General features: G+C 42.6%; 1 protein-coding gene across 1 annotated transcript in view; it reads left to right on the forward strand.

Moving 5' to 3' along the window:
• The window catches only part of ARSB (arylsulfatase B), a 168,644-nt gene that overhangs the window by 10,113 nt on the left and 146,469 nt on the right, over positions 1-12,062 (forward strand). Inside the window, exon 2 of the mRNA XM_087430135.1 lies at positions 10,871-11,057. Within this exon, the coding sequence (XP_087286261.1) occupies positions 10,871-11,057 (187 nt within the window). The remainder of the gene's footprint in view (positions 1-10,870; positions 11,058-12,062) is intronic.

The raw sequence follows: 12,062 nt of genomic DNA on the forward strand, positions 1-12,062 counted from the left end.
CTTCATATATACCTTTACTGTATATTTGCCTTTACCAGTGATTTTTTTCTCTTTGATAGTTTTCGTATTCCTATTTGTTGTCTTTTCTTTTCCACTTAAATAATTCCCTTTAACATTTCTTGTAAGCCTGGTTTATTCGTGATAAACTCCTTTAGTTTTTGCTTGTCTGGAAAACTCTTTATCTCTCCTTAAATTCTGAATGATAACCCTGTCAAGTAGAGTACTCTTGGCTATAGGATTTTCCTTTCAGCACTTTGAATATATTGTGCCACTCCCTTCTAGCCTGTAAAGTTTCTGCTAAGAAGTCAGCTGATAGCCATATGGCGTTTCCTTGGTGTGTAACTTCTCTTCCAGCTTTTAGGATTCTCTCTTTATGTTTAATTCTTGATGTTTTAATTATAATGTGTCTTGGTGTGGGCCTCTTTGGGTTCATTTTGTTTGGTGCTCTCTGTGCTTCCTTTACCTAGATGTCTGTTTCTTTCCTTAGGTTAGGAAAGTTTTCAGCTATTATTTCTTGAAATAGATTCTCTGCCCCTTTGTCTCTCTCTTCTCCTTCTGGGACACCTATAACACGGATGTTAGTGCGCTTGATGTTGTCCCAGAGGTTCCTTAGACTGTCCTTGTTCTTTTGTTTGTTCGTTTATTTTTGAGGAAGATTGGCCCTGCGCTAACGTCTGTTGCCAATCTCCCTCCCCCTTTTTCTTTTTTCTCCCCACAGCCCCAGTACGTAGTCGTGTATCTTAGTTGCAGAGTTGTAGCTCTTCTATGTGGGACTGCCTCAGCATGGCTTGATGAGCGGTGAGTAGGTCCACACCCAGGATCCAAACTGGTGAACCCCAGGCCACCGAAGCAGAACACGCAAACTTAACTGCTGTGCCACTGGGCCGGCCCCTGTCTTTGCTCTTTTTAATTTTTTTTCTGTTCGGCTTGGGTAATCTCTTCTACTCTTTCATCCAGCTCACTGATCCGTTCTTCTGTGTCGTCTACTCTGCTGTTGATTCCCTCTAGTGAATTTTTCATTTCCATTATTGTATTCTTCAGTTCTAATTGCTTCTTTCTTATATTTTCCAGTTCTTTGTTGAAGTGCTCACTGTGTTCATCTATTCTTCTCCGAAGATCAGTGAGCATCCTTATGATTATTCATTTGTACTCTTTATCAGGTAGATTGTTTATCTCTGTTTCCTTTAGTTCTTTTTCTGAGGATTTGTCCTTTTCTCTTATTTGGGACATATTCTTTTGTCTCCTCATTTTGCCTACTTCTCTGTGCTTGTATTTATGTATTAGGTAGATCAGCTACGTCTCCTGATCTTGGAGAGGTGGCCTTATGTAAGAGATGCCTTATGGGGCCCAGCAGTGTGCTTCCTTCTTATCACCAGTTCTACATGTTCCAGGAATGTCCCCTGTGTGGGCTATGTGTGCCCTTCTGTTCTGGCAGGGTTGCTCTTGCTGCAGGTGCATGGAAGGCTAGGCTGGCTTCTGGGCTGGCTGGTTATAAGGCTCAGCTGCATGTGGCTGCATTGGTCACTTTAGTTACTTTATGGGGTGGAGTGAGCCTCAGCATGGCTGGCTGCAAGGTCAGTAGTACACACCTGCTGCTGTTTTGCTGTTAAGAGAGTCAGGCCCCAGTGTGGCTGGTTGCTAGGCTCAGGGGCTCACAAATGCTGTAGGCCTCAGGCCTGCGAGGCTGTTGTCAGCTCTCTGAGGAGTGCAGCTGGCTGGAGCCAGCCCCAGGCATGGCAACACACAATCATTTCAGGACTTGGAAGGTGGGGCAGATCCCCTGTGTGGCTGTTTGAGATGGTCAGTAGCACAAGTTGGCTGTAGCCAACACGCCCCACTGCCCGCAGGCCCACACACCCTGTCAACACAGTCCTGCCCCTTGAGCACTCCCCACTCCACTGAAGCAGACCCACTCACCCTGCTGCAGGGGTCCCACACATCCTGCCTACTGTGGGCCCACAAGTTCCTCACAGGTTTGCTGGTGGGTGGGGCCAGTCCCTAGGGCAGGCTGTCTGCTCTGCCTGAGCTGGATTAGATGCTCTAGTGGGCCAGACAAACCCCTGTGCTAACAGGCCAGAGGAAGAAATCCAGTGGCGTCTGCCAGCATCTGTGTCAGCATACCTGGACTAGGTCACCATAAAGCTGCCTCCAGGGTCTCAGTCCCTGGGGAGGTGGGCCTGGCTGCCTCTTGCCTCCCTGAGATGCTCTCAGAGCTTATCAAGTGAGTCTCTTTTACCAAAGGACTGTGCACCTTTCTTTCTGGTGATTTTGTGTTGGTTTCCAGATCGGGTGAATCTGTGTGTGGGCCCTTTAAGAAGAGGCTTTGCTTTCTGTTATGTTTGAGAGCTTTTCTGGGGGTATTCCCCATTGGTTTTAATAGCAGCAAAGCCCAGGTATTATGGCACCCATCTCGGTTGTGCTGAATTCAAAGGCTGCTTATTGTGGCATAGCTCTCCCAATCACATCCCCCGTTCCTCCAAAAACAACTTCATACCTTAAGATTGCTCCCAGCTGTGAAGTGCTGCGCTAGAATGTGGTTTTTTTCTCAGCAGAGGGGTATTTCTGCCTCTTCCACCTCTGTCAGTGTTGTCCTTTGTTGTGGGGGGTTCTTTTTATCCAGTTTGCAGTTCTCTCTCAGAGGTAATTGTCCCACAGGTAGTTGTAGATTTGTTGCGTCTGTGGGAGGAGGTGAGTTAAGAGTCCTCCTACAGCACTATCTTCCCGGCAATCTGAACTTATTAGTTCTAATAGTGTGTGTGTGTGTGTGCGTGCACGCGTGTGCATGCATGAGTGTGTGCTCTTTAGGATTTTCTATATACAAGATCCTGTCATCTGCAAGTAGAAGTAGTTTCACTTCTTCCTTTTCAGTCTGGGTGCCTTTCATTTCATGTTCGTGCCTAATTGCCCTGATTAGGACCTCCAGTACAATGTTGAATAGAAGTGGCAAGAGTGGACATCCTTTTTTTATTCCTGATCTTAAAGGGGAAGCTTTCAGTCTGTCACCATTAAGTATAATGCATTCATTCCTTCTTTCACTCAACAAATATTTATTGAGCAACTATTCATGCCAGGCATTGTGCTATACTCTGGGGATCTTCTGGTGCTTATAGTCTGGTGGGGGTGAGGTGAGGGGAAGGAGTGAGCAAGAGGCGGATGAGATAAATACAGAAACAAATGAGTAAGGAAGGTGAATTTAAATGGCATGGCGATAAGCGTGAGTAAGAAAACAAAGTAGGTAAAGTGATGGTGACTCAGGAGGGTGTCTCCAAGAGGGTGATATGGGCAGGAACCTGAATGGAGAGGAGTAGGCTGTGCAAAGGTCCTGAGGAGGAGAGTTGAAGACAGTGAGGGGGACAACCCTGAGGCTGGAATGAGCTCCAATGGGGAGAAGGCCATTGTGGTCGGGCTGAGCGCAGGAGGGCATGGAGAGCATGCTGAGAGCTCAGAGAGGGAGGCAAGGACTGCCTGTTCCTAATACTGCCTCCCATGATAAAATACTCAACTTCAGCTCTACTTGCTTCTGTTTTCACAGTAATGTTACACTGAAGGCTACTAATGGTATTCTAAACATATATATTTTAAGGAACCACAGTGAAGTGCCATGTCGCATACTTTGTATAAATGTAGTTCCAGTTGGAATTAAATTTTGTATTTTCCCCTCTTTTAAAAAAAAAGTAAGCTTATTTTAAAAATTGTCTTTAGGGAATACATTCAAAAGTTTCAAATATAAAGGATTTAAAAAGAGATATATGTTAAAAAAATACTTTTCACCCTGTCCCCCAGCCCTCCTTCCCATAGGTAGCCCCTGTTTATTAGTTTCTTGGTATCCTTTGGAGGCATGTTATGCATATAATGAAACAGATTTTATATTCACTTTCCCCTTGTTTAAAATCTCAAGATTAAAAATATTAATTTAAAAGTCCTTCAGGGGGTCGGGGGATAGGACAGATGTTGTTTAAGGGTACAAACTTGCAATGAGTAGTGATTATGACCTAGAGATCTCATGCCCAGTATAGTGAAGATAGACAACAATATAGTCTTATAATCATCAGATTTGCTAAGAGATTAGAACTTAATGATTCCAACCACTAAAAAGAAAGGATAATTATGTAACGTCATAGAGGTGCTAATTATTGCTACAATGGCAAACATATCACAATGTCTGAATGTATCACATTAGCATGTGGTACATCTTAAATTTGCACAATGTTATATGTCAAATATATTTCAATAAAAAATATGTAATAAAGATGTTTATAAAAGTGATAAAATAAATAAAAATCCTTCAGCTTTTCTAATAGAATTTGCTGCTTTTAATTCAAATAGAAGACTTGAAATACTAAATTTCCATATTATAAATTGACTTTATGCAATACAAAATATCCGTTATACCTCTGTGTTCCTGGTACGCATTTGAAATGTGGTTTTTCTCAGGTCTGACTCATCCATTAGATTGCCTGGCTGGACTCTGGCCTAGAGAAACACTCACATTGAACAACTAAATGAATGAATGTATGAGCACTTTCACACATGAGCATTTCCTGAAGAGCTCACCATCTTCACTGCGTAGGGCTGACATGTCATTTCTAGTGCCCTTGCTTCCTTTTTAAGAAATTAAAAAGATTAAAGGGTAACAAAAAATGGTAGGCCTTAGTGGGGACACTTCCTTCTGGGAAAAAAGTAAAGTAACTTTGGTCCTCACCTGGGACCATTCTTACCTTGGGAACTGAGGGGGCCACTCCACCAGAACTCTATAAACCTTGGCAAGGAATAGAAGCAATGAAAGATGACTCCAAGGTTTTGTTCTTAAGGGACGCAAGCCATAGTTTCTTAATCACATTGATAAATGGACAAGACACTTTCACGGCTTTCCACTCACCCCTGAAGCAGAACCTTGGACAGAAAATATAGGAAAGAGGCTGTGCAGGAGCATCGTGGGTAATTTTTGACTTTTGCTTCAAGTTTGAATTAGGAATGCGAGCAGGTGAGACGCATGGTGCAGGCGGAATAGGGCATTGCGTGCTGTGGCACGGGAAGAGGAAGGAGTTCTGCCTGGGGATGCCCTCACCTCCCCGCTTCTTTTCCTCATTGCCCTCAGTGTCCTGCTTGCTCATTCCTTATCATCCCCACACGTGCTTGCCTCTCAGTGACTTCCTGTCCCTGGTCGCCTCTGCCTGGACTCTAAGATTAGAAGGGGCAGAGAGGAGTGAAGAGGTGGAAGAAATGGGCGGAGTGCTTGGGGAAGGATTATGTCACCAATTGGGAGTGTTCGCAGGACCCCCTGGCAAAGGCATCCAAGGAGTGAGAGAGAAGAGGAGCGTGTAGTCCAGAGGCCAGAGGTGCCTCTGAAGACAAAGCACTTGTTAGTCTGTATTCCTGTGCTCATTTAGGAGAAGGAGCAAAGGATGCATCAGCTCCATAGGGACAAGCAAGATGGCTACCTACTGAAAGGCATCGGGGCTGCGAGCCGGGAGCCCGGGGATGACTGGCTCTGATGGGTCTTTTGTTTTCACTAAAGCCGGGTGTCCTTCCTGAGCCTATCCAGAGCCAAGGAGCTTTTTCCCAGAAGGGAAGGGGCATCTGGAGGCCTTGTTCTGCAAGTATTAAAGATATTTTAAAGAAACAATTCTATTTTTTACCTATTTTACGTCCCAAGTAATTGAAGTGAGGAAATAAGGAAATAAGTTTGGGGCTGAGTGGAATATGGCCCATCGACTTACGGGATTTTTTTGTTGATTGATTTTTGAGATTTGTTATTTCAAGACTCACTTTGAGCATAAGCTGTTACTGTCTGGTAACTCTCTTTGTCTTGGTTTCCGTAATCATATCACTTTACTAAAAATTCTTTTTCCTCCATATTTTCCTTCCTTTTCATTCTGGGCTTTCTGTTGGATTTATAATTTAAACAGAGGAAGGCACTGAAACAGTTTTTGCCTTGTTTATTCTTTTTACAAACAACATTCCTTTGTAGTTTTAGTCAGAGATTTACACTCTTTGCTAATCAACACCAAAATAAATAGACCCTTAAAACTGTCAGTGACGCCAGCCAGTTCTGCAGCCTGAGTTCTGAAGGACCAGGCCAGATGGCAAAGCCAGCCCCCCAATACACATAATGTGTGTTCTGTAGCTCTTGGCTTCAGCAGCTTGGGCAGCTGACTGCTTTTTAGAAGGCTTAGGGGGGAGGGAGCAGATTCTCCACTATCCGTTTGTTCTGTGGGGCATCTCTAGGAATAAACCCTAAGGTCACATGGGTGGTACTTGACCGTGGTTAAAACCTGTAGTGTATTGGCCCAGGCACAGGCTGGAAATTCTGAACTCCTGGCTGGCCACCAGCGTGTTCTGTGATTGTGTTCCGGTCATGAAGCTTCCCTCTAGGCTCCCTGGTGTGTAAACTGGGGGGTAGAGCTGCCTGTGTTTCTGAATTTTCAAGTCCTGTAGCAGGAGGTGTTGCTCAAATACGTGGGTGCAATGAGGGTGTGAGTTCATCTTGCACAGGTCTGACGGACAGGACAGAACCTTCCTTCTGTTCAACTGGATATTGTCTCCACGCTATTGAGAAATAGCATTCATTGCCATACGTGTAGCGATGGTTCCCCTAGACCCTGGGGAAGTTTATTTTAAGTGTAGCTGAAATATTGTGCTCTGAGCATCCACATAGATAATTAACCAATAGACTGCCTGGACCTCTCAAAGGCGGATTATAAGCGGTTCTGATGTGAGTGCCCTTCGTCCCTCCCCTCCAGGAGATTGCTTTTTTTTCTTTTAAGCTCATAAGATTACACTGATAGTATATTCTAGGTCCGCAGAGGACAGAATAACTCACTGGATCAAATAAATTTTTACATGCCACAAAACATGTAAACAAGGATTTCTTATCAGTTCTCTCATAGAAAGAACGCAGAGATAAGCCATATCCTTTGCAGACCCTTTGCTTTTGTGGAGGGCATCCTTGATCGTCGAGCAAAATTTTAGAAGCTGTTTTTTGAGAGAGGATTTGAATGAAGAAGAGACAGCTACACATGGTATAGAGGGAGTTACCCCTTTGGACCTTCATATATTGTCTGTGGGACCCTCTCCATTCACTCATACCCTCCAAACATTGAAGATGGGTGTTAGAATGGAGTTGTTTAGATGCTGTTGTGTTTACAAGGGACGCTTGTTTTTTCTTGTGACTCCTCTTGGTGCCCTGTTGTCACTCACCCTGCCCCCTGAAGCGTGGTGTGGCTCTCTATAGCTCTGTGCTAAACTAAAGTGCTGGGTTAGAACCAGCTCAGCATTTGCCTGTTTACTGCTTCTCTGCACATTACAGCTTCCTTACTTCAAATAGTGTCTGAAAAGACCAAAAACATGTTTTTGGCTGTCATCCAGAGCTTGGCTTCCGCTTCCCCAGTAATGCCATAAAAATGCTCTGTCAAATAAATTCTCAGGAACTGGAAAGAACAAATTCCCTGCTCCATATGATTGTAGATAATAGAGGCAGGCTTCAGCTGACCGCTTGGCCTGGTGCCCATGGCCTAGGAAAACCGAATCACACAACATCCCTTGGCAGTGCTTTGTGGCAATCAGAGTTAATTCTCTGCATGTGATGGATGAGCTTTCCATTGAAAGAAATTTGCACATAGCATTTATCTCCACTGCCTCTTTTGAATTCCATAAAATATTATCTTTCCTTATCCTGTTGCCAATTAGTCTGTATTCTGAAGTTTTTGAACCCAGGATTAATTTACTGTTGAGTAAACTTCCAGTGTCAACCATGGACAGAATCCTCCTATGATTTGGGGTGTGTGTATGTTTCCAGAGCAATGTTTCCCTTTCCCAGCCTGTGTATTATAACATCCTTATTATTCAGGATTCTAGCTGGAAAGAGATGGCACATTCAAAATAGGATAATTTAGGGAGGGTTTATTTACACAGGGACTATTTAAGAAAGTGAGAGTGTGTGAGGGAGACACAAGGGGTAGTTTATAACCCACTGGAGCTGTTACTCCCTCTAGACCAGAAGGGAGGAAAGAAAAGGGGCATTACCAGAACCTAGGAGGAGAGAGTCATGTAGAGAAGGCTGCCTTCACGATGGCCTGCAGTAGAGACTGCCTGGCAGTACAGGCTGCTCGTCCCTTCTCTCCCTCTAGTCTCCTGTCAGGGCTCCCCATTGGCTGACACAATCAGAAGCCAGGAGGCGCGGGAGCCCTTTGATTTGGTCCCCCCAGGTCAGCTTGCCAGGGTGGAGAGCAGAGTGTGGATGTGGAGGGCACATGGGAAGCCTCTGGCACATAGCCCAGTGTAGGTGTCCAATTATTTCTAGGGTAGGCATAAACATCTCAATAGAAAACCTAAACTCACTTTTATTTTTAAACAGTTTTATTGAGGTGTGATTGACATACAATAAACTGTACATATTTAAATTATACAATTTGATAAGTATTGATGTGTATATGTCTGTGAAACCATCACCACAATCAAGAGAGCAAACATATACATCACCTTCAAAATAAACCCGCTTTAATTTAACATTGAAGATATTCCGTATGGTTCTTTTAGGAGGGCATGGAAGGGTATCGTAAAGTCAAGTGACAGCAGGTGCAATTCCAGAGTGTTGGCTCTGGAAAGACACAAAAAATGAAAGTCAAGATGATGTCAAAGCCTGTGAGAAAGGCTTTTATTTAATAGCAAGGAGCTTATAACAAATTAGAAAAAACAATTGTGAGTTTGAAAGGGTTTTTTGGTCTCTACTTTGTATTTGTTTATTGCCACATATTTAAAACAAAAGAAGACAAAAACCTGTGAGTCTGTCCGGTCTGAGTAGTCAGTATTTAAATCTCAGAAAATCAGTATAAATCAGTATTTAGTAGCAGCACCAGGAGCACTGTAGATCAGTCGGTCATTCCAGTATGCATTTTATCTGATATCACCACAGCATGCTCCCGGGGGCAGGCCCAGCCTTAGGTGCATGTTCTCTAGAGTGCCACCCCGTCTCCACGATGTGTTGTTGGTAACAATGCTTATAGTTATTAACATGACCATTGTTGAGGGTTTAGTGTGTGCTTGGTGATAGAGCCAGGGTGGGATTTAATTCTCTGACCTTTATGCTATTCTGCTTTAAATTATAAAAAGCCAGTAAATCATTTGCAAACACATTTTTCACCATTTATTAATAATTGCTTGCTACCCCTCTGACAGCTGATGGAGGCGCCAGAGAGTCATGGCCTGGGTTGAGAACTGGGACTGTCAACCTTCGGTGTCCTCTGAGCCCCATTTATTCTAGAGAAATCGGGAGTGCCCAGCGCTACAGAAAGCTGACATCCAGTGCAGAGTTGAATGTGAGACCCCAGCCCCACTTCCTACAAAGAAGAGAACCTCCCTGGCTAAGCCAGGACAAAGGGTGGGCTGTGAAGTTTTAGGGCACGGAGGGCTTGGGCAGGCAGGGAGGGAAGCTCCTGGGGACCCCAGTTGTGCCCCAGCAGGGGCTGCAGTGGCATCCATCAGCACAGGAGCTGTGACAAGGGCCACACGGCTTTTGTGCTGGCCTTCAAACTCGCCTAGAAGTTCATGTCTGGGGCCTTTGCACTGCTTATTCCTTACGCCTAGATTGCTCTGCCCCAGATTTTTGCAAGGCTCTCTCTCACTCTCTCACTTTGTTCAGATTTCTGCTCAAATATCTCCTCCTCGGAGAAGCTTTCTTTTGCTGCGCTCTCTAAAGAACGCCTCTGTCGCTCTGTCCCTCTCCTGCTTTATTTTCCTCATAGCAGTGATCACTGTCGGACATTATAGCATCAGTGCTCAAACTTTTTGGTCATAGGACCTCTGCATATACTTAGAAATTATTGAGGACCCAAAGAGCTTATGTTTAGGTGGGTTATACATTTTAAAATTTACTGTACCAGAAATTAAAAGAGAAATTTAAAAATACTTTTTATTCCTTGAAAAATAACAATAATAATCCTATTGCATGTTAACATAAATAACATGAAAAATAACTATATTTTCCAAAACAAGAGAATTATGTGAGAAGAGTGACATTGTTTTGTGTTTTTGTACGTGTCTATTAATAGAACGTAGCTAGATTGTTACATCTGCTTCTGCATTCAGTCTGTTGCAAGATATTGTTTTCGTAGAAGTTGATGAAGAACATCCAGCCTCATACAGATATGTAGTTGGAAAAGGGAGGGTTATTTTAATAGCCTTTTTATATAATTGTGGATGTTCTATTTTAATATGACACCAAGACTCAACAAGTGATCATTTCTTAAAGGCTAGTTGTCGTGTGGTCTTTGCATCCTGGGCATACTTGGGTGAACTACTCCCAACCTGTGGGTCAGGTGGCCACTTTTTTTTTTAAGGAAAAGTACATCACTGTCTTTTGAAATTATGGTTTATGTAAAGTGGAATAAGAAATGCAGATTATCACTTTTATTATACTGTTGAATAACTCTTAAAAAAAATCACCAAGTCTTGACAGATTACAGAACGTCCTTCTAATCAAACATCCACTTCTTGTGTGCATAAAAATTGGAACACTTTTTCTTTGGTAGATCTACACTTCATATTATGGCTACTTTTTTGAGGTAGGAAGTGAAAACTTAAGGCTCTAACATAGAGCATTGATAAATTTGTTGAAATATATTGAAACTTGTTGAAAATATCTAATGTTTGTTAGAGAGCTTTTATTCATTTTTTCAAGTCCTGTTTATGTCCATTACCTTATTTGAATACGAGAGAAAAGTGCCTTTGAGAAATATCCTTAAGCCCATACAGGAATAGAGTTAAACATTCAAGTCGACAGATATGTCCAGTAAATCAGGCAACCACTTTATCTGGTTGTTCAGAATGTCTCAACATCATTAATCCATAATTTTATGTTTATCTCTTTAAGATCCACACAGGTTTACAGCACCAAATAATCTGGCCCTGTCAGCCCAGCTGCATTCCTCTGGATGAAAAACTCCTGCCCCAGCTTCTAAAAGAAGCAGGCTACACTACGCATATGGTCGGAAAATGGCACCTGGGAATGTACCGGAAAGAATGCCTTCCAACCCGCCGAGGATTTGATAGCTACTTCGGTAATGGAAATGCACGTTGTTTCTTTAACAGCTCAGACTAAGTACAGCCATCTCGTAAAACACACCCAAGTGTAATCAAATGAAGTACCTGGAAACTTGAACACAGAGTGGATCAGTCAGCACTGCCGTGGGGCCGCTTTCTAATGCCACCTCCGTGTACATGGCTCTGTGCTCAGCTCATGGCGGGCATGAGCCCACGGAGAGGCACTTACCTTTGCCAGGGTACTGAATGCCATGTTGGGGCCTTTGAAGAGTGTGCTACTTTCACATCCAAGACCATTGTACTCTTAGAGAACCTTATTACCAAAAGGGGATATGGATTGATTTTTTTTTTTAATTCCAGGAAAAACTCAGTACGAGAATGTTTCCTTCACAAAGGTTCAGAATATTTCTTCCCCATGGACTGTGTTCAAAAATTTTTTTTTTCCTGGAGATGGTGGAGAAGACTCTTTTCTATTGGCGTCCTTCTCCCCTTGTGAAATCTGTTTTTTGAAATCACTAGATTGGGGAAGATAAATCAAAAAAATAAAATGAAAGGGTAAATAACAAATGGTAATAGGAAGGATAATAAGAAATAAAAGAAGTATTTTATGGACTTGATAACCTTATAAAAATAAATGTGAAACCTAAGTTTGTTTTAAAATGTGCCCTCTTTTAACCTGTTACAAACCGTGTCTTAATGAACGACCAATTTATCTTGCCAGTGGCTGTATATCTTTCTGTCAAGTTCTTTTCATTTTGAGCTATCTTTCTGTCTAGCTATTCAGCTACCTACCTACTTCCCATTTGTCTCTTCATTTATTTACAAACTGCCATATCCAAAAAGTAACACACATTGAATATAAAAAGTTTAAAAATAAATAGAATGAAAAATCAGGATGAGTAGAAAAAGATAGAATAGTCGCATGACACCAAATTACAAAAAAACTGCATGGCTCTAGGCAGGCTTCACATTCAACTCTGAAATTCGAGATTTCTTATGTTCAAAAAAAAAGAAAAGGAAAA

The sequence above is a fragment of the Ceratotherium simum genome, chromosome 4, assembly GCF_057802395.1.
Source record: "Ceratotherium simum simum isolate JZ-2026a chromosome 4, ASM5780239v1, whole genome shotgun sequence".
In the NCBI taxonomy this organism is placed as follows: Eukaryota; Metazoa; Chordata; class Mammalia; order Perissodactyla; family Rhinocerotidae; genus Ceratotherium; species Ceratotherium simum.